At 36.2% G+C, this 21,669-nt stretch overlaps 1 protein-coding gene across 1 annotated transcript in view; it reads left to right on the forward strand.

Annotated features, from left to right (window-relative positions):
* The window catches only part of spon1a (spondin 1a), a 56,638-nt gene that overhangs the window by 29,514 nt on the left and 5,455 nt on the right, over window positions 1-21,669 (forward strand). The window contains exons 7-13 of the mRNA XM_086285969.1: window positions 8,341-8,405; window positions 15,618-15,819; window positions 17,868-18,008; window positions 18,941-19,016; window positions 19,122-19,304; window positions 20,720-20,890; window positions 21,002-21,169. Coding sequence (XP_086142095.1) covers window positions 8,341-8,405; window positions 15,618-15,819; window positions 17,868-18,008; window positions 18,941-19,016; window positions 19,122-19,304; window positions 20,720-20,890; window positions 21,002-21,169 — 1,006 coding nt within the window. The remainder of the gene's footprint in view (window positions 1-8,340; window positions 8,406-15,617; window positions 15,820-17,867; window positions 18,009-18,940; window positions 19,017-19,121; window positions 19,305-20,719; window positions 20,891-21,001; window positions 21,170-21,669) is intronic.

Consider the following 21,669-nt stretch of genomic DNA (forward strand, 5'->3'; position numbering starts at 1 on the left):
TGAGGCTGAGCTTCCTGAGGGATCTGAAAAGAAGCTTTATTGTCACAGCTTTGTCTTCCTGCTATTGCATTGAGTGAGAAATTGGTTCCCTCCCTTGTGTTAGCATAGCCACTAGTACAACACCAACTCCAAAAATGTGAGTAAAATGATTTGCAGATCTCATAAAACCATGTTTTATTCATAATTAAGCATATAAAAAATATCAGATGTTTAAAATGAGAAAATGTGACAGTTAATTTTTTTTAAAAAAGAATTTGATGAATTTGATTGCATCAGGATTCCAGCTGCTCAACAGTCCTCTGTCGTCCTTGTCATATTTTTCATTTCATGATGTACCAAATGTTTTCAGCTGGTCAAAGGTCTCAATAACAGGCAGTTCAGCACCCAGGCAGTCTTGCTGTTAAAACAGAGGAAGTATAAGGTTGAGCATAGTCTCCCTGAAATATGGAAGGTGAGAGCATGTGTTTTAAAACCTATATATACCTTCCACCACCGATAGTGCTTTTACAGATGTGCAACCTGCCAATTCAATAGGCACTAATGTAGCCCCATACTATCAGAGGTGAAGGCTATCTCTGAACTGAGTGTTCCTCACCTCTTTGATCCACCTGTTACACAGTGGCCATGTTTTCTAAAAGAATTTCAAGTTTTGTTTGTCTGACTAAAGAACAGTTTCAAACATTGCCTTAGTCCACTTTAAATGTTCACTGTTTCTGGATCATGTTCCCATGTTCACTTGTTTGCATGATACAGCTTTAACCTGCAATTGCCGATGGCACGGTGAACTGTGTTCCTGTCTTGATTGCGTGATTTAAAATCTATGGATATGTACAGAGGCAAAATTACAAAAGTGGTGTTATTGTCCAAGAAATTTTGTATCTTATGGTACAGACATACAAAAACATGCAGAGAAAGTAACAGAACAATTGCTCTGGTCTTGTTTCTGGTGCAGATTTTGCCAACACAATGGACTATTTCATTTCATTTTTGTGACCAGATCATGAAAAAAAAATAGTGAATCAGTATGTCCTAGGGGCACTGGTCATCATACAATACCATATAATCCACCTTTCTTTGAAGGTTTACTTCCAGCTAGACAGAAACCCCCCAAAAAGATCCAGAACTCAGTGGAGGAATTACATATCGCAGCTAGCCTGGCAATGCCTTTGGCTACCCTGGGAGGAAATGGAGAACATTGCTGTAGGCAGGGAGATGTGGAATACTCTGCTTAGCCTGCAGCTAACACTGACTTTTGATAAGCAGAAGAAATGGGATGTATGGCATACAAATAAAAATGTCACAGTGCAGTTAAAAGATTTGTAGTATAAAGCAGTTAGGCAATAAGTGTACACAAAAGAACAGTCTGAATAGTTTATTCTGTCACTGATTATTGACCTTTCAGCTGGTGGATACTTGTAGGAATAAATTATGTGACAGCTCTTAAAAGCTGGTAATGGCAGCTTCAGGGTTGAACGGTGTATTTCTGTTAGATAATCAGCAAATCAATGATTTGCTTTCACCATGAAAGCTATGTGATGTATTACAATGTTTATGCCTTATCCCTGGCATTTGAGTATTCTGTTAATTTATGTGAATCTGCATCAGTGACAGGGAAATCAAGTTTTCATTACAGACTATTTCCCTAAAATGTGAAAACTTGAGGACTGAAAGAATTCTGCCAATAAGTTGCTTTATCAGGTGTTCAGATAAAAAAAAAAACAGTTATGTGAGTGTATTTGAAGACCCCAAACACAACTCAAATTCTAAAGCTATTTATAAATGCTTTAATTAACTACGTACTATTAACTATCCAAACTTAGTATGGTAGCTGAGTAGATTTAGTAGTAAACTTAGTAGAATGAATGAATGTTCCCTATAGTAGGTGTTTATTTGTGTAGTCATGACTGTAAAGCCTTCTTAACCTAAATGAAGTAAACAGTCTTTCTCTAACTGTGACAAATACATTCTTGTATACGTAACTAAACCAAATACAAATATGTACATTGCCTTATGTGTTTCCAGTTGTTGGAGATGTTTTCTGATTTGGTCTCTTCACCATAATCCACATATTAAGTTGTCATTCCGTTTATATATCTAACATTAAATAACTATTTCTGTTTTACCATCCATGTACAACACAGCTGTGTGTGAAGGTTAACTTAATGTGAAACAAATGTGAAGTCATTTTGAAATTAACCTGAGCATATTTTTGTGTTGTATATTCAGTAAAAAAGGAACAAACAAAAAACCCCAAAACAAACAATAACAACATCATAATATCCTAAAGTTGCGTAACTTTTTTTTTCTCAGATTTAGTCTTTTATGTGTTTTTGTTACTCTCTGTAAATGTTGAGTGTTTGAGTTACATTATCCTCACTATCATGACTGAAAAAGCGATGCAGATTTAGGACAGGTTTGCGATTGTTCATTTTGCTGCATTAAAGCGTGTAAACAAATGTATGTTTGCCATTCCAGCCACATTCATATGAAACCATTACAAATGTCAGTAGGGCATGCAGCCAATATTAAACCATATTAACACTGTGACTCTGTTGCAAACCATTTCTTATTTGCAATGATGCCAGTTTAAATGCCGTTTCTTGCCTAACAGGGAATTACAAATGCTAAATCAAGCAGCACAAATGAATGTTCACTGCGCTTGTCAGGGCTGGATGGAAATTATTCATGCAATATGAATCTTTTCCCTCCAAGATGAGAGAGTATGTCATCTGCACTGCATGATGTGTCTTCTCTAATGGATACAAATACTACTCTGTTATGAAAAGGACTTCAGAGGTTTTTGTTTTGTTTTGTTTTTTTTACAGTATTACAGTATTTGAATGCAAACAATATTTAAAATAACATGTTTATGCTAGCGTAGAATGCAACAGCTGCAGGTCTGTTTGAGTGTCTTTCTCCTTCTCTTCCTTTCTTTGTGTGTCAATGTTATATATTTGAAATATTAAACAGTAATATCTGTTAATTATATTAGTAAACAAAACAAATATGACAATACTATAAATAATCTATTGGTGTTGATTGTGTGTTAGCAGATGCTTTCTCTTTTCCCGACTCACCATAATGACTCTTTTAGCATCTTCATCTGAAACCCTCCATGTTTTCATGTTCATGGTGCCTGAATGACATACTTCTTTATGAGCTCTTATTCTTAATTAGAACTTTTATTGCTTTTTGGGGGGCAATAAACCATATTTAAGCTTTAAAATTAGGCCACTCAAATTTGTGTATGGTGCCAATTTGTAAGGCACCTAATAATTTGTATTACCCATATAAAACCATGTGAAGAACTGCCCCGTGTCTGCTGCCTTGTGTGACTGTTGGAGAAGGAGCAGTGTGACCTTAAAGGTGAAAAATTTTACAGGAGAAAATTACTGAGAGTCAGATCAGAGAATCAAAGATTGTACACAACTAGTAAATTCATCTTTGTGAATAAAAACATTGCCTAACCTGAAGAACAGCTGAAGAAAAGCCACCCTGCACAGTTGTCTTGGTAATGAAGTTAAAGGAAAGATCCGATGGTTGCCCTTTTGTCCAATAGGGAACCATGCACAACTTGGATATTACCTCGCTGAGGCAGCACTTAAAGACTATACCTTCAGCTCGCTGTGAGCCAATTTCATGGCTGATCTCCTCAGTGTGAGGGAGTGCGACAGGTCAGTTCTATCCCAGCAGGAAAGGCTTGACCCAGTGGCTTTCGACGACTCTGTCAATGGGATCCATTCCAGTGATGATTCTTTTTAACAGGGTCAAGAGAAAAATCCAATGCAAATGAAAGATTTATTATTTATTCATGCATGTCCTTGCTATTGCACATTTTTGATTTCCCGAAATAATTACAATGTTTTTGACCAAAAGACTGCACGTTCACCTCAAGTATGACCTCTATCCGGGTTTAATCGAGGAATAATTCATGAGATTTTGAATACAGTTGTGTTTTTAATTTGACTGAATTTTTGTTAGTAGGTTGTGAAACAATAAACAAAATACCAAACTATTACATTTTCAAGCCTACTCTCACATTCTGTCACTTTTCTGTCAGAAAAAACAGTTTTTATATCAGAAGAGTCTGATCATCAGCAGTAATAAGTCAATCTGCTACACTCATGCGTAACCGTAACATAATTAGAAAAAAAGACACTCTAGACTTGATAAACATGAGCAAAAAAATCATTATCTGAACTATTTTCAAATGCTTAAGACCATGAAAGAAATGTTTACATTTATATAAGAAATATAAAACACTTCTTTTTCCTTTTTCATATTTCCAAATCCCATTTGACAAAGTCACATGATTAGGTAATTATTTGTATTAATTATATATGATATAATCAATATTTATTAAATTAATATTTAATTTAATAAAAAGAACTAAAGATAAAATTAATTAAATGGTTACTGACAGTAATTACTAGCTCTACATTGACAAATGTGCCCTTGTTTCGTATTGAAATGTTTGTTTATTGTATAGAATATTTTAATTTTTAATGTCACTTTGTACTTGGGTTTGTGTGTCCTGTTGGACAGAAGCATCTGACTGCTATCGCAACATGATGAGTCATTAATGGAATTAACTATATTGTATGACATGATGTGTTAGTGTAATGGGGTTCATTTATATAGATTTCACTGATTCTGATTCTAATAAGAAAAAAAATCATATTTCCTAAATGAACAGCTGAAGACATTTCTATACAGACAAGCCTTTAATTAATTTGTTGTTTTATGTTGTCGTTTTATTGTGTTACATTATGTTTTTTTAATTTCTGGTTTCATTGTGAAGCACTTTGTGATTTTTATCTGTGAAAGGTGCTGTATAAATACATTTACTTACTCAATAGCAAAGATTGATGAAAAATGAAATTCTGCATGTTTGTCCGGATGGACATTTTTATAACTTGAGGAAACACTCGAATTGGACATGTGACATGTGAGAGCAGGAAAGAGCTGTGGATTTATTAGTAACTGCTTTTTTTCTGTTCTAAAGCATATAAATTGAAAAGACACTTTCTGAGTCCATTCTAATGACTTCCTGAGAAGTTGTTCCTCAGCTGCCACCCTGTGAAATGCAAAAGATTTATAGGTTTGCTTTTGCTCAGTATTTAATTAGTTGAGGGAAATGACAGGTTCTCTGAAAAGCTAACTACTGTATGTGTTTGCAGGGGAAGCAAAGAACAAGTTACATTGGTAATAGGGCTCAGCTTTAGACTTCCCTGTCATTACTGGATTTATAGTCAATTTAGGCAGTAGGAGGTCTACTTACACCGAATCTTTGAAATTCTATCCCTCTATGGCTGCCTCTGACATACACATGAGGAAAAGCAAAAAATTTGAAATAATTCTTCCATTGAGAACCCTTTAATTAGTGGTGTAGGCTGACCAATAACATTCAGTATTCTAAGCAGGAAAACTGCAACATAAAACATTAAGACAACTTATATTTATATATTATAAAGAAACAAACAAAGTAACAGAAAAAAGATGACAGTAATGAAATCAAAGCATCTCTTAATAAATTCTATGAAGAGCCATCTGGGAAGCAGAAACATGATGGCATGATATTCTATGTCTTTCGAGGCACTGCCATAAAGTGATGCTGCAGTAACCAGTTGCTTAGGCGATAAAGATTTTCTTATAGCAGCACGACAATCTATGGTAGATGCACTCGATAAGAAAACATAGAAAAAAAATATCTGTGCAACGTTATACATGTTAATTAAAAAATTAATTCAGACTCTTGGAATTTTGTGCCAAGATAATGATCTGTTGCAGATTTTTTTCATTAGGCCAATAAATGTGTGTTCTCTGTTCTGCTCGATAAAGCTAGCAACAAAGTTGTATGGAGTGTTTGTTTTCATGGGTGCTTCTAATACATTAAAATATTTATACACAACAGAAGATGGATGATCTCTCTGTAATTCAGAAGTAATAATTTTGCAATTACAAAATAAAACATTTTTATTTCCTTTTTTAGAGTAAAATATAGACACATAAACCTCTTTGATAGTCAAACAGTTCTTTAAGCTACAGTAGCTTGGCTCAGATGTTAGCAGTTCTCCTTTACCTTTCTTTTTTTTTCTTTCCTTTCCGATTTTGCATTGACAGATGGTTCCTTTCTTCTTGAACGGGAATAAAAACATTGTTTTTCCTTTTTTTTCTTTTTTACAAAAAGAGCAATTCATATCAATTTCAAACATAGTCAATAAGGGTCTAAGGTTGTTTTGCTAGGAGTTGTGCTGTAGGTGCTTTAGACTATTTGCTTGTGTGATGCTCTTGCTTTACATATTTTTCATGTGACTAACATTAAAACTCAAACATTATTCATGTATTTTTTTTAACAGTTGCAAAGAAACTGTATATTGTGGATATTGTGAACTTTCACTTATTGCCAACTTAGAAACTGTAAGAAACTGTCTGTGTTTGTCTATGTGTGTATTAACAACTGCAACTCTTCACCATGTTGTGTAACTTCTGAGTGAGAAAACTGGAACATTTTAGCATAAAATAAAATTCACTAGAAGATAAGGTCAGTGGTGATGTCAATTATAGGTAAATTAAAAATTAATAGTACCGAGGGCAGGGGCAGATGTGCCTGAGGCTGCTTCATAGCTTGCGGACAAGATACTGACATGTCTCCTATTAATTATGACACTTATCCATTCCATTAAAATGTCTAGAGAGCTACTAAGTGATGGGTATCTGGCAATTACTGAGTAATGATGGGAAATATTAGATGACATCCTCTTTACTGCTCCTGAAAAGACTTTCAACAGACGGCCACTATCTAAGATACGGCCGGGGGAATACCACTGAGATTCTACTCTGTCCTTTTTTTTTACTCTTTGCAGAAATTTATTAACCCTGATACTTTATATTTACTAGTTTATTTTCAAGTGCTCTTATATTTTCCCAACCACAGGTACACATTGTGCCCATTTAAAGTCTAATGGTTTAGATTTTGGCATCAATTACATCTAATCATCTCCTGTCATTCTCTTTTAAAGAAGGTCCTTTCACAATAAAAGAAAAAAAGATGCTCATATTAGGAAAGGTGCAGCATGTTACCTTTTACATGCAGCTCTCCACTGTGACATTTCATTAACACTTTGATATGAAAAAAAAAAACATCCCTTTTCACTTTTTTTTTTATTCAGTGCAGTATATGGCTCAATTACAAACAAATAAGTGGAAGGCTAAGTTGACTAAGGTGGTTCAAAAGAACTTTTCCCAAGAATCATGCCCTCTGAGTACATGTTACCATTCAAGTGTAGTTATTGTAAAAATATATGGTTCTATTGTTTCTGGGTTTGCAGGTAAAGAAGCTGAAACGTATCCTTCCAGCTTCCAAAAAGGCTAGAATGTCAGAAAAGGGTTCATTTTTGCCTTGTGCAGTTGTGATCCTTGTTACTGTGGTAGTGAATATTGCTTGTTGTGTTATTGGCTTTTCTATTGGTCGTAGAGCAATATTTGCTAGCTCTTTTCTCATTAGTTTACAAACTGGTAAACAAACTCTTGTTCTAACCTACTGCCAGGAAAGTTAGATGGCCAAAACATTTCTCCTCAGTCACCTTTGCAGGTCGAGATAAAAACAAATACACCAAAGTTGTAGTAATGTGAGATGCTGCATTATTATCTGACATTTCTTTTAAATACAAAAACACCTGAGAAAATAAAAATGTTTCCTTTTGCATAAATACAAACCAAAACCTTTTTTAATATGTGAACTAGCCTACGAATTCAAAAGTGATAACTCGACGTCATATTCATATTCACACTTCGCTTTAAATTTGCAAGTGTGGCGTTAACTTATGTTTTAAAACTGACTGACTGAGGATTTTACGCAAAGGTTATAAACCTTCTTAATATGATACAGCATCACAGATGGAATTAAGATTGGATACCATATTTTTGACATAGAGAATATATTTTAGAAGAAAACCGAACACAAAGAGATGACAACAAAATGCATGTATGTGTAATTTCTTGTTGTTGTCATTGAGAGTGGAGAGTTCCAACTGGAACAGAGCCAATAGCAGTTCTTGTAACTGCCAGATTAAAAGCTCTACAAACTGTCTTATCAAATATGATGCTTTTACAATTTCCATAAAATTCAATTACTAATAATTTCATTACATTTTATATAGTTTTATATAGGATAGATTCTATCTATGGATATGTTGCTTTCAGCTATTTAACCACACATATCACATGTATCCAAGTCATAGAGTGTGGAAAGTCTTTCACTGGTCTTTTTGAAGTGAGATGTTAGATAATTTCAGCAGACTAACACTAAATCTTTGTGCATTTATCTTTCTCCTGTAGGGTGATGAAGTCCTGACCGTCATCAAAATGAAAGCACAGTGGCCCGCCTGGCAGCCGCTTAACGTGTAAGTGATATGTCTTTAATTATGATGATGCCTATTTGTGGTTTTGGAAGGTTTATAAGAAATGTAACAGCACATTATTTTATGCTTTATACCAGGACGTTTCAGTTATCGTAATATAAATAAATAAATTAGGTAATTATCATGTCATGCATTCAAATATTTCTGAGGTTGTGAAATAAAACTCTTTTAGACAATAATACATAAAAAAACATTTTTCACTTATAAATCGATAAACAAAATTCATAAATTGCCTGAAAACCCTAATTGATTGTATAAAATGAATAATACAAATAGTTAAACTTGCTTTTTAATACTGTTTAGGACTTAGATGTGTAAAGATGCATAAAGGCTTGTGAGCAAAAATAAACTGTCAAGGCCCGCGGTACTCATTTGTATCTTGGATCTGCAGTGTATCAATGACAGACCAAAAACAAATAAATCATAAATTTATCAAACCCAATCCTGGCAATGTGATAATGTGATATGGGGCTATAATGTGTCAGAGCTGCTACACAGGAACAAGTTTAATCTAAATTGACTAGGATCACTTCTGGAATTTGATGATTTTTGTTTGAAATCAATATATCTCAGATATAGTATTTTATTTTATTTTATTCTATTCTGTACAGTTGTGTACTGTATTTATTCTTATTGTATTCTAATTTTTGCCTCATAACTTTTGCACTGTCCACTTCCTGCTGTGACAAAACAAATTTCCCACGTGTGGGACTAATAAAGGTTATCTTATCTTATCTTATCTTATCTTATCTTATCTTATATACTAGTGTATCTCAAAAAAAAATTAGTTTTGATGATTATGGCTTATAGGTCATGAAAATAGAAATGCAGTATTTCAGATTATTAAAATTTTAAATTTTAAGTTACAGTGAATTATTTTTCAAACATTATGAATATGGTCTAATCAGTCTATTCTAGTACACACAGTCATCAACACCCTCCGCAAGGAGCTACAGACGGTCATTACTGAAAAAGGACTGGCTGGCAGAGTGCTTTATCGTAGTCTTGAGCCTCATTTCTTCATATTTTGCTTCCAAGGAGAAAGACTTTCTTGTAAGGCAACAACCAGGCTGGACCCAAGTTGCAGGCTGTGCAAACATGCCCCAGAGACTCTCGAGCACATAGCTGTAATATAAAAAAATTCAATATGGGACACTATACAGTGAGAGGCACAACCAAGTTACTGGGATATCATAGAGGAACATTCATGCCACATGGAAGTTCCCAGCTCCTGATGGGAGATACTGCCAAAGGTGGTTAAGAACCCCAAAGCTAAGGTCCTGTGGGACTTTAAGGTCCTGTGGGACTTCAAGGTCCAGACAGTCAAGCAGCTGCTGGCCAACAAATCAGACATTCAGATGGTTGACAAGGAGCAGAAGACCACAGTTATGATTGATGTGGCAATCCCCTGGGACAGCAACATCAGAAAGAAAGAGCACAGAAAAAAACGGAGAAGTACCGAAGGCTGAAGGGATAACTTGAACAGATGTGGAATGGTGAAGTCCAAAGTGGTCCCAGTGGTAATAGGAGCGTTATGTGCTACAACCCCCAAGCTGAAAGAGTAGGTCCAGCAGCTTCTAGATACAACATCAGAGGTCTCTGTCCAGAAGAGTGCAGTCTTAGAAACAGCTAACATATTGCACAGAACTCTCAACCTCCCAGGCGTGGACCTGAGGTTAAGGAACAAACACATACTCACTATCTCTAATTGATGAAATTTCAAAATCTTAATCATCTTAGGTTCTTTAAATGCATCATTGATTGCAGTGCAGTACTGATTTCCTACCAATATTTCAGGGATTTGTTGAGCCATTTCAAGCAAGAAGCCTTATCAGTAGAGTTTGTTCAGTACTGTGAAAAAATGACTCAGTTTTTCACCCAAGTTCACTAACACTAATTGGTAGTGCACTAGAGGCAGTGGAGCTGTTTTGTAAGGCATTGGGGAATGTGCAAATTGAGTCTATATTTGAACTTTAAAGTAAAAAGTCACGTTTATATTTTGTTTTTTTTAAATCTTACAAATATTTTAACTGCATTAAGACATAAAGAAATGGGATTACCTTGAAGTAAAAAGATGGGAGGCAAGAAAAAGAGTCTATATTATTATCAGTTACAACTGCTTTTGCTTTATCATCTGGCTTGAATGATACAGTGAGTTTTTGAAAGATTTTGCATGACTAAATCATCGTGTGAAGTTTTTAAGATGAAGTTATCATTTTAAAGTCGATCATCAGAGCTCGCTGATCAGGGAAAACCACCAGCGACACTAACTTACTGTTTGCTTATTTATTTACCCCTATATTCATATGAGTCATTTGCTTTCTCATTCATGTCAACAACAAGAACCTGTTTTAATCCGTTAGTATAGAAAAATGTCCTGTGTGTTGTTGTGTGTGTGTTGTTTCTTCAACCACAGAGCTAGAATAAGGGCAATGGGATTAATATCTGAATGGAAGAACACAGCCAGAAATAGAAGCAATGATATCCACAAGGGCTAATTAGCCTACCCTGCTCTGTATATGTAACCAATTAACTGTTTCACACAGTGATTATGAACAGCACATGCGAGAGTGTGTTGGATCAATTATGTTGGTTGGAAGAGGAAAAAGGAAAGGACATTTTATGTAAATAATTACAGAGAATTGCCCTCACCATGGTCACTGTGCGTCAAAAGAGTTAAGTACACATTTCAGTCATGAAATTAGAAAATGCACCATGTAGTTTTTAAAAGAGTCTTATTAGGGTCGCATATGAAATTACATACAGTGTATGGATATTTATGGAAGCAAAACATAAGGTTTGCTGGTACCTTTGTGTGTTAAAGGTACCAGCAAACCAGAGCAAATGTCTAAGGTGGTGTGTCTCAATGTTTGTGCTTCTTTAGGTGTATGAATGACTTTTCTGTGCAAAGTCTAAGTACAACCCCTAGACTAAACACAGAATAGAGATGGGCCTTTATCCCAAAGTTAAAGTGTCCATAATAATATGCTTTTATTATAGATTCCTGCCAAAATAGGTTTATGTGCTTTAATGCTAAAAAACAAATTGTCTTAAACTGAGCATTACTGAAACACCTCTTTTCAATCTGTCTAAGAAATGCTAGACCGATTGTCTAAGAATCGCTTCCCCAGATGTTCAGTTTGCTCTTTTGACTAGCTAGCATGATGAAAGTTCAGTTCTCTGAGTATTCCCCAAAGTTGCCATGTCTAACAAAGCTATTTTGTCAGCTGGATACGCCAGATCCTCTTCTGAAAATACCCAGCTAAGAGTATTTGAAAGCAGGTGCAGGATTTTTTTGACTGAGATGCTTTGTCTCCAATATTTGGAAGTAATGTGTTGCATTACTTTGATAGCAATATTGTTGTAGTACAGACATGAATACTCAGAGACCAATATTTGTGCATCCCATCTCCATTGGGATGGTTGATGAGGTGTTGATGTAGTGTTTCTCAACACCTCTTCACTTTGATTGGACGTTGTGGATGAAACATGACAACCACAAGAAGCACTGTTTTTTACCCAAAGTTCAAAATTTTCAACTCTTGACTGAGTAAATAAATAAATAAACCAACAAACTACTCAGCGCTCAAAGTGAAGAAGCAGCTCTGTGCCTCAGTATGCTGCAGGTGTTTCTTCGAGTCAACACTCTGTTTACAAACATCTGAAAAATTATCTTTCTTAGGTTTCTCATTCTTATCTCCATAGTCCTTACACTGTCATATCATTTTGCAGTCAGTACAGACTGGTACTTTTCTTGTTTAAAAGACAATATTTTAAACCTGAACTCTCACCTAGTACAAATAACGCTGGCAATTGTATTAAAAGTAACTGATCCTGAAATAGTCCAGGTAAATGTCATGATCTATCTCAGCTTCCTGACTGTGAGAGTCTGAGGCAGTCTTAGTTACTGTCTCTCTATAAAATATTACAGAAATAGCGCTGTTGGTTTCAGTAATAAGAAATTTAACATGTAATTAAAAGAACTATCATTTCAATATTGTTTTCCACTGAAGAAGAAAACTCTTATTTTCCTAAATATTGCAAAGCCTACTGTAACACCAGCATCAGTATGGATAGAGGTTTTGTGTTAAGATGCGCTAAAACAAACAGATCGTTTTTCTTCGAAAATGCAATAAATCAGTTTTAGTGCACAAAGTGTTGCTTCTTACAATCTCAGTTTGAGCCTTTTCTAAAGGTTAGAAGAAGGTTACAACTTTATTTTCACAAACTACTAAAGACCACTTCTCAAACATAACTTCATTGACAGCGTTTGCTTATAAACTGAAACACACACATTTTCAGTCCCAAATAGATGTCAGTAAACCATTTCAACACCAGTTTTCCAGTAGATTTTGTTGTGGGCGTTAACATAATAGATATTCCTGAAGGCTTCACACAGATTCTGACGAGTCTACGCTTTATTCTCTGACTCACTCCTAAATCACATTTTTCACTACAATGTTGCGCTTTCAGTTTCTAACTAAACATCTTTTTATTAGTTTCACTGTTTCTATCTTTGGTCTGTAAAAGATAAATAAATAAATGGCAGCTTGACAGCTCCATGACACTCACACTGGCTTCTTATTGCCTCCCCGCTCCCGCTAACCAGGACTATGGTGTTATTCTGTGAGTTTTATGTGAATAGCAGCTAAAAGCTTTAAGTACTTTATTATACAGTCCTGTGCAATGACTTGCTTCTAATTTTTAAAGTGCTCTTGAGCAATAGTTTTCCAGGCTTTCTGAAGGTCTTTCAGAATTTTACTTTGGACACTGGCTGCTTTTTCGCTCATATTCATTCCATTACCTGGCCATTTTAAAAGGATTTTTAGGTCATGCATACGAAAGGGGACATAACTCAAGCGATGAACCAGTGTTGTGTCTCACAACAGACAAGCTGTCAAAAAGCCCATTTTAAATTGGCACTTTAGGCACTTTATTCCGAGCAGCCTGTCACATCATTTGTTCCCATTTCTTGAATTGGATCGACAATAAATGCCAGTGATAAAACAATTTGACAGGCATAAAATAGTATTATACCAAAGAGCTTATAGCCAGAAACCTTGGCATATCTCAGTATGGTGTACAGTGTGCCCTTAAAAAAATTAGGAAACCAAACAAGTGGAGGATGAAAAAAAAAAGTGGGAGGCATAAAATAAAATAATAATAACATAAAAAACAATTTGCAACAAAACAGCATCTGAAAGTCATGTCCCTAAGAAAACAGGAAAAAGCCCAACAAGACCTGAGAGATGGAGCTCACCCTTCAGCTGAACTATAAATGATCACATTGAAATAGTGACTGTTAAGAAATCATTCGTAAGGAAGGGAAACGGAGAGAAAAAACTGAAAATCAGTAGCAACAAGTCTCGTGAAGTGATAAAAATTCTAAAATTTCCTTTCATCAATATGTACCGAGGGGGTCAGGAAAGAAGTACAACAGTACAGCAATCTGTAAAACACAGGTGAGGCTCTCATTGTTTTAGGCTGCATTTCAGCCAGTGGTGTTGGGGATCTTGTCAAAATTTTATAAACCCAGAAAAATATGATCAAATTTTAATTCACCATGGATAAAAAAAAACAAAAAAACATCGGTAATGGATTGGCCTCTTTAGAGTTTGAGCCTAAACATTATGGAAGCAGTGTGAGAGCATCAGCCCATTTTATGTTGTGTGCACAAAACATGCACGTGATATGAAACAATAGCTTTATGTCGTATAATAGAATATAAAACAATTGCTAGCAATACAATAAGAAGCAGTGGAAATCGATCAAAAGTAACTTTGTCAAGAAAAAACTTTGTTTTTCATTTGTTTGATTTGCATGCAGGAAACATTTCCTTTTATCTTAAGTAAGTAGTCTATGTCTCCTTCACCAAGCATAACGAACGCACCGATTAACCGCCCACACAAGTCATTTTTGAAACTGTCATATTCACGGGAGTGACTGAATATATCCCTGTACTAACATTTTGACACCTACTAAAATTTATATCAACTCTCTTCTCCAAAAACACGCCTGCGCGTATTTATAAACCAAAACATTTTGGAATTAGTAAAACATTTCACTGGGGTTATCTAGGGTGATTAATCCCCTGCCTTATTTGCAACCAGCCGTGTTCTGTCTCTTCTTTTCTGTCAATTACACCTGACTTTTTTGTGGAACCCAGGTGGCACTCTGAGATAAAGCGGAGACTTGCAGTACTCTCTGAACGGAGACCCGGGGGAGTTGAGTCAAGTTGTGTGTTCTCAGGGGATAACAGTTATTTCAGCTCCTCAGAGGCATCATTAGCAGAATGTGCAAGTGCAGGACAGAGTTGGCTGAAGTCATAGGTTTATGTAGCCATGATGACAGGTGAAGAGGAATCACTGGCTAATTGTATCTCTTAGAAGAAGCTTCTTGCTCCTAAATATTCTTCTGTTATCTGGAAAAATTCTTGCAATTAGTTTTGCTGTTAATCATTGGTCAAGTAAGATGGTGCAAGTGTGTGAGTCTCCAGTGTTAGAACAGAGTAAATGTAGTGTGGAGATAGATGTGGTCTGACAATCTGAATCTATAAAAAATGTCAAAGAAATTTTTATCAGTTACTATGACTTTTAAGCTGTATATTTATCTTCTTATATGCTGCCTGTAAAATTCCACAATATTCCAATATTAGATAAGCTTTCCTTCTAGCTGAGCATAATATTGAGAGTGTTGTTTTTCTTATTTCTGCTTCAATTTATATTAACCTTTGTGAAACTATAATAATCTTGGACCAAGTTGCATGGCAAAATCCAATGTGCCAGGAACCAGAAGTACAAAATATTTATTTTCACATCACAGCTTGAATGTGCACACAACATTAAAGACACCTGATTCGGTTCAGCTAACTCTGGATATCTCTTTTGTGATTGATGGACTGATTAAACATTCCACAACCTCAGAAATCTCAGTAACCTGCAAACTGTTTCATTCATTTCTGGGACACTTGAGGGCAAAATTGAAAATGCATGGCCCCACAAACACATGAGGATACAGCAAATGCATTACTGGATTACGTTTTGTCCAGAACAGGTGCAGCTTACCCTAAGGTGTTATGAAGGACACATCCATTGTGTGCCACAGCCTTTGGAGATTCCCACTTGTCAGTTGGGCTCTCCCTTACTCACAAAGTGGTTTGATGCACTCAGAACTCATACTCACGCTCTTCCTCAGGCGGGCTGCCCCCTCAGCAGAATTTTCAGTAGACCGGACACGTCACCTCATGTCCTTCCTGACGATGTTGGGGCCCAGTCCAGACTGGAATGTAGGTCTGTCTGCTGAGGACTTGTGTACAAAGGAGTGTGGTTGGGTCCAAAAGGTGGTCCAGGACCTAATCCCCTGGGATGCAGGCACTGATAGTGGGGTGTCATATGAGGTGGGTACAAATTTTATAAAATTAAATGTAATATGTTATTAATTTACCCTCAAACAATGGCACAGTAAAGTGTTTTTTTTTTCTGTTTTTGCTCTAAGCGTGCTTGTGCTATGTAAAATGTTTTTAAATTTGTTGTGACATCAGCCGTTCCTAAAGTGAAACATGAGGAACTACCATTAATCTAATATATGGTGAGGAAAGCACTTATACCAGTGTTTCTATGTTTGTTAAAATGTAAGATTGTACAATTTACTACTGAGATGTTACTAAACATTGTATGTGAATATCAAAACTTGTTAACATAATAGCTTATTAATTTAATTAGTTAAGTTGTCTTAATGCATGCTCAATAAGCAGTTAAGGTTTGACTTAACTAATTTTAACTAAAACCTTCTGAAAATGATGCAACAACAACATTAGTGTCCCCCACTCAAATAAGGTTACAACCCCACATTCCCTGGGCAATCGCAGCCTTTTGCAAGCTGTTGTTCGCTCTGCCTTTTACCCCCTGGATAACCTTCCTCGCTCTCATCACCAGCTGAGACTTCCCTTCACACTCACATTTTGACCTTGTCATTATACCAACCTCTTCATCTGCCTGTCTGCCCACATTCACAATCACTCCCTCTCTCACATCAAACCGCCAGGCTGCAACAATTCAAGTGTCATCGCCCATCCAATTCTCCTCTAAAAGCCTTGAGCAATGTCCCTCCTTCAGCCCTCACTCTCAGGTGCTGCATGCTCAATATCTCCTGTCAGCACCAAGAGATTAGGCTTACAGTTCGACCAAATTTTGTGACTAAACATGTATGAAACTTTTGGCTGATGTATTAGAGCTCATACAGTTCACCCACTGAACTGTAGCCTCTTGTTTATTTTGGCCAGCCTATCGGTTAATTTAACCTTTTCTCTTCCTCTGTTTTTTACTGTACAAATATACAAAATTGTATTCAGCAGTGGATTTTAAAATATGTGAATTTACCACTTGTGAGAGGAACACCTTGTTCCTCTCTCAAGTGGACCTAGAAGAACCGAAAGAAGTATGTAGGCTAAGAAATATAAAAGGCAATTGTGGCAATGAGCCTCAACAATTGTTCTTCTTTAATGCTGGTTGAGGGAAGTCTGAATCCACAGTTTTTGGCTTTTGTTTGACATGCATTTTAACATAATGTAATGACTGCAGATCTCTGCCTCAAATAAATGTCAGTAAATTGCATGTGAATAACACAAAAAAAAAGTTCCTTCTTGGAACTGTATGTATTGGAGCAATGTTAACACAAATGTTCATTTTGTCTTTAGGATCTAAGTAATGCAGTGCACTCTTACGTTTACTCTATCCAAATGCAACATTTTCAGCGCAATGAAAAGGCTCCACTGTTCTAATCTCCATTATTTAAATATTGCCAAAATAAAATAAAATAAGTATTGAGATATAAAACTATTTGTTGTTGAGAATAAAGAATGACCATATCAGTAGTGCAAAAGCTTTTTAAGAAGTCTGTTGTTGCTATTCTGGAAGGATGAGACGTTGCGTCTTTGTTACAAAGTTGTTAAACGCACAGGTCTGTAACAGAGTATCAAGTCTCAACCATTGTACTTTTACAGTAACGGTTGATTAATGACCACTCTTCACCTTTTTGCTTATCCTTACCTCTCTGACAAACAAAAACAGCTCTGCTCTTTCTCTATTTTTCTTTTGGGTGGCCTCAGTGGGGGTTGAAGGATGAGCTGGTCTTCTGCCTCCAGACTGCCTCTGGCGGTGGTGCTTCTATCAGCCCCCTGCTGGCAGACCTTTACTGTTGACTGAGAGTAGCTCCCATAAAAACTACACTGCTCGTCCACAGCTGCTCTCTGACTTTGAAACTTGTCCTTTGTTCAACTTGCATTTTGTGTAACTTTTGTGACTTTGCGCTCACTGTCCTTAACGTGAAAATGTATTTTTCAAAGAAGTCTTGTCAGAGTGTTATTTTTAAAATCCTAAAGCTCCACTTTCTTGTGGCTCATGTATTTTTTCCCCCTTTTCCCTTCTTTGTCTGTGCTTCTTTTAGTCTCCTAACAAGCCTAGTGTGCCCCAGGAAAAAATTCGTCCCTTAACCAGTCTGGATCATCCACAAAGCCCTTTTTATGATCCTGAGGGGGGTGCTATTACCCCTGTGGCGAGGGTGATGGTGGAACGCATTGCCAGAAAGGTTTGTCTGTTTTCCTAACAGTCAAGTCTTGGTTGTGTCTTTGATGGAATAGTGATATAATGCACCCAATTTCATTATGACAGACATACACCGACCTCTAAAGGTAAACATTTAGTCATTATACAGTGTTTACAGTTGATCATTCTTTTTTTTTTACCACACTTTGTATTTTAGTTGTGAAAAGTGTTTCAGTGCAATCAGTTTGGTGATCTGAAGAAAGCTCCATTACAGCACACTAAAACTCATCAATCCAGTGATTCCTTTATGAAGGGGAGAGATAGGGGTTTCCTCCCCAAACATGAAGAAAAAAGCTTAGGGAGCATTTTTTATTCACTTCCTGCATTCTGTTAGGGCAGTACGGTGAAAAAAATGTGTATATTTAAACCACTTATGAACAAATTAGTGGTTTATTTAAAAATTTTTAATTTTTTGTCATATAATGATATCAGTAGTAGCAATATGTGCAGCACTAGTATTGTGATGTTCAGTACAGCTTGTGAAGAAGTGCAGCAAAAACATTTAGTTAATTAAACCATTTAATGCAGGTATTTAAATTAGTTTTCTACAAGATATTAAGCTTTTTCAATTATGAGGAGTGATGAAACATTATCGCTGCAAGAGGGCTCAAAGGTTAGCAGTCCTTCAGTGGCATCTAGAGGCAGCTGTGGGTATTTTTTATGCATGATTCTGTGTTGACATCCACAAATTATGAAATGCATTCCTGTACTCTATAGTCATTATCTATATTGTGTGCCTACCACAACTAGGATCATTTTAAATGTATGGTGACCTTTTGCTTACCTGTGTGCTTCTGCTAGCCCTAGGAGGTGAATAGAAGGACTGAACAAGAATAAACAGAAACCCAGAGCAACAAACCACTTCCACAGCGGTGGACTATTGTAGCAATATAAATGTCTGTCTTGTGTTCACAGGGTGAACAGTGCAACATTGTCCCAGACAATGTGGATGACATTGTAGCAGATATTGCCCAGGAGGAGAAAGAGGAAGGTCTGCATCCTGTTCCATTTTCTCTTTTTCACACACCCAAGATTAAAAGCACACTTAACAATGGTAGGCTATTATAGAACGCCTGTTCCCCTTTCTATCCTGCAGATGATACTCCTGAGACATGTATCTACTCAAACTGGTCTCCATGGTCTGCCTGCAGCTCGGCCACTTGTGAAAAGGGCAAACGAATGAGGCAGAGGATGCTGAAGGCACAGTTGGACCTCAGTGTTCCCTGCCCACACACTCAGGATTTTGAGCCTTGCATGGGGCCTGGATGTAGTGATGAGGGTGGGTATTTATCTAAAAACAAAAACTAATCGCACTGGGTTGGCCAGAAAAAAATAGAAGACTGCTTTGAAGATGGAGAAACAGTATAATTAATTAAGATTCCTCCACAGATTCCCCATCCACTGAGCACCTTTATGAGCATTTTTAATATCTGTGATAATTATCGTACCCATTAATGTCTTGAAAAAGTTATGGCATGTTTTGAAATGCTTCTTTTGTTTGTTATTCATAAAATACCCGAGGTAGCACTCTACAGCAGCAGGAACGTTAGAGTAGAAAGACAGGCGAAGAGAACACTTTGTTTCGAAGAGGCCATTAAGCATATTTATTTATAAGAGACATTTGGCTGTAAATTGTACTCTGTGTTCCGGAGCACTGCCTCAGGGCTGGGTTAGACTTGTTTTATGTTTTCAGACTTCACCTAGCCATTAGTTTGTCATTTATTACACTTGGAGAAAGGTGTTGGTGCTCTGTATTTTGAGATGACTCGTGACACGTATGAATAAATAATGTGAGGAATTCAGCTGTCCATTAAGACTGCGCCCACATTTAAAACAGGCATGATGCCTACATTCAAGCCATTTTTTATTTTCCTGTTCTCTGTTAAATCCTTCACTTTTAACAACAAATGACTACGAACAAAAAAAAACGGTAAAAAGGCCAATTTTGTTATTTATATGTGGCACGGGCATTATCAGTGAGTCTGCACTAACATCATTCTTACTTTTTTGTATTTGTGTTTCTGGTACAATCAAACTTATGATGATAAAAAGAAAGTAAGAATGATTAGAGCATTCGTATTAATAATAATAGTAATATCACTTAACATCGTGAACGATACAATAGTGTTATTCCACTTTGAAATTTATTTTTAATAATTACCATAAATTTGAAAGCAACTTTTTTTCCATAGTCATATTGGCTTTGTCAAAGTTGCTAATGAGATCAAGATCTGTAGATATTATATAAAGAAACTCAGCTCAGCAACAGGGGGGAGAAAAAAAATCCCTTTTAACTATAACAGACCTCCAGGAGAACCAGACTCAGGGATACAGGCCATCTGCCTCAACAGACAGCAGAGAGATAAAAGATTAACAGTATGGAACAACAAACAATATTATAGTTAACATAGGAATTATATATGAAAACAGAAATACAGAAAAGCAAATCACAACTGCGTCATTCAGGGAGATTTGATTATAAGCCAAATCATTCTGTGTAAATAATTTGCAAGGGCACCACACTTATACTGTCCAAGAATATTTAACACAATTAACATTTTATATGCAGTTTCATTAAATACAATGCAATTTGTGATTATGTACAGTCAAAATTCATAATTCTTTCTGTTGCCAAAATCATCCGGCCTTTGTTGGACTCATTGGCTGCTTCATCTTTCTCCTTTGACTCTCAAGATGCTTCCACTTGTATGATGTCAGAGTGGATAACCTGGTCTCCATGCAGTGTGTCCTGCGGTGCAGGGACACGTTCCAGGGAGCGTTATGTTAAACAGTTCCCCGATGATGGCTCAATCTGCACTTTGCCCACAGAGGAGACTGAAAACTGTGTGGTAAATGAGGAATGCTGTGAGTTTTTGCTTTCATTTTCCGTTTATCAAACTTTCATATCAACACATTACTTCTCAACTGTAAGTAACACTGAATTTTCTGTACCGTGCACTTTCCTCTTGGTCTTAGCTCCCAGTAGTTGCCTAGTTACAGAATGGGGTGAATGGGATGTCTGCAGTGCCACTTGTGGTCTTGGCATGAAGAGGAGAGAGCGAATGGTGAAGATGCCGCCTGCAGATGGCTCCATTTGTGGGGCAGAGGTTCTAGAAGTGGAGAAGTGTATGATGCCAGAATGTCGTGAGTAGCATCATTTTCAGTCCACAACTATCCTAAAACCTCCTACGGTGAAAATCTGGTGAAAATTGCCCCATTAACACTATCTACACCAATCACAATATATTTCAGCAGTCAGTGTTTTCACATTATGTAAAGTGTTAAAACTATTTTTTGATATAACCAAATGGATTTCCTGTAGTTATTGCCTGAACTTCTGTCATTTGAAATTATTTTTTTCCCCTTGTTCCCTCATGACAAACTTTCTAGTACCTTCATTCCAAGTTTCAATTATACGTTTTGATTGCATTTAAAATAAAACATTTGTTACAACTTTCCAAAAAAGTCAGGATGCTGTATAAAAATGTAAATAACATCTGAATACAATAATGATACAATAATTAATACACTGTATTTACTTGCTGCAATATTTTTAAGTGTCAAATGTTAAAACTAAGAAATTTGAACATTTTTTGTAAAATAAATACATAGATTATACAGTGCGTAACAAGTTCTTTAGACCA

The sequence above is a fragment of the Aulonocara sp. 'chitande type north' Nkhata Bay genome, linkage group LG1 (genome assembly GCF_057382095.1).
Source record: "Aulonocara sp. 'chitande type north' Nkhata Bay isolate Kocher_YH1m ecotype deep benthic linkage group LG1, A_spYH_male_GT1.1, whole genome shotgun sequence".
Taxonomy (NCBI): domain Eukaryota; kingdom Metazoa; phylum Chordata; class Actinopteri; order Cichliformes; family Cichlidae; genus Aulonocara; species Aulonocara sp. 'chitande type north' Nkhata Bay.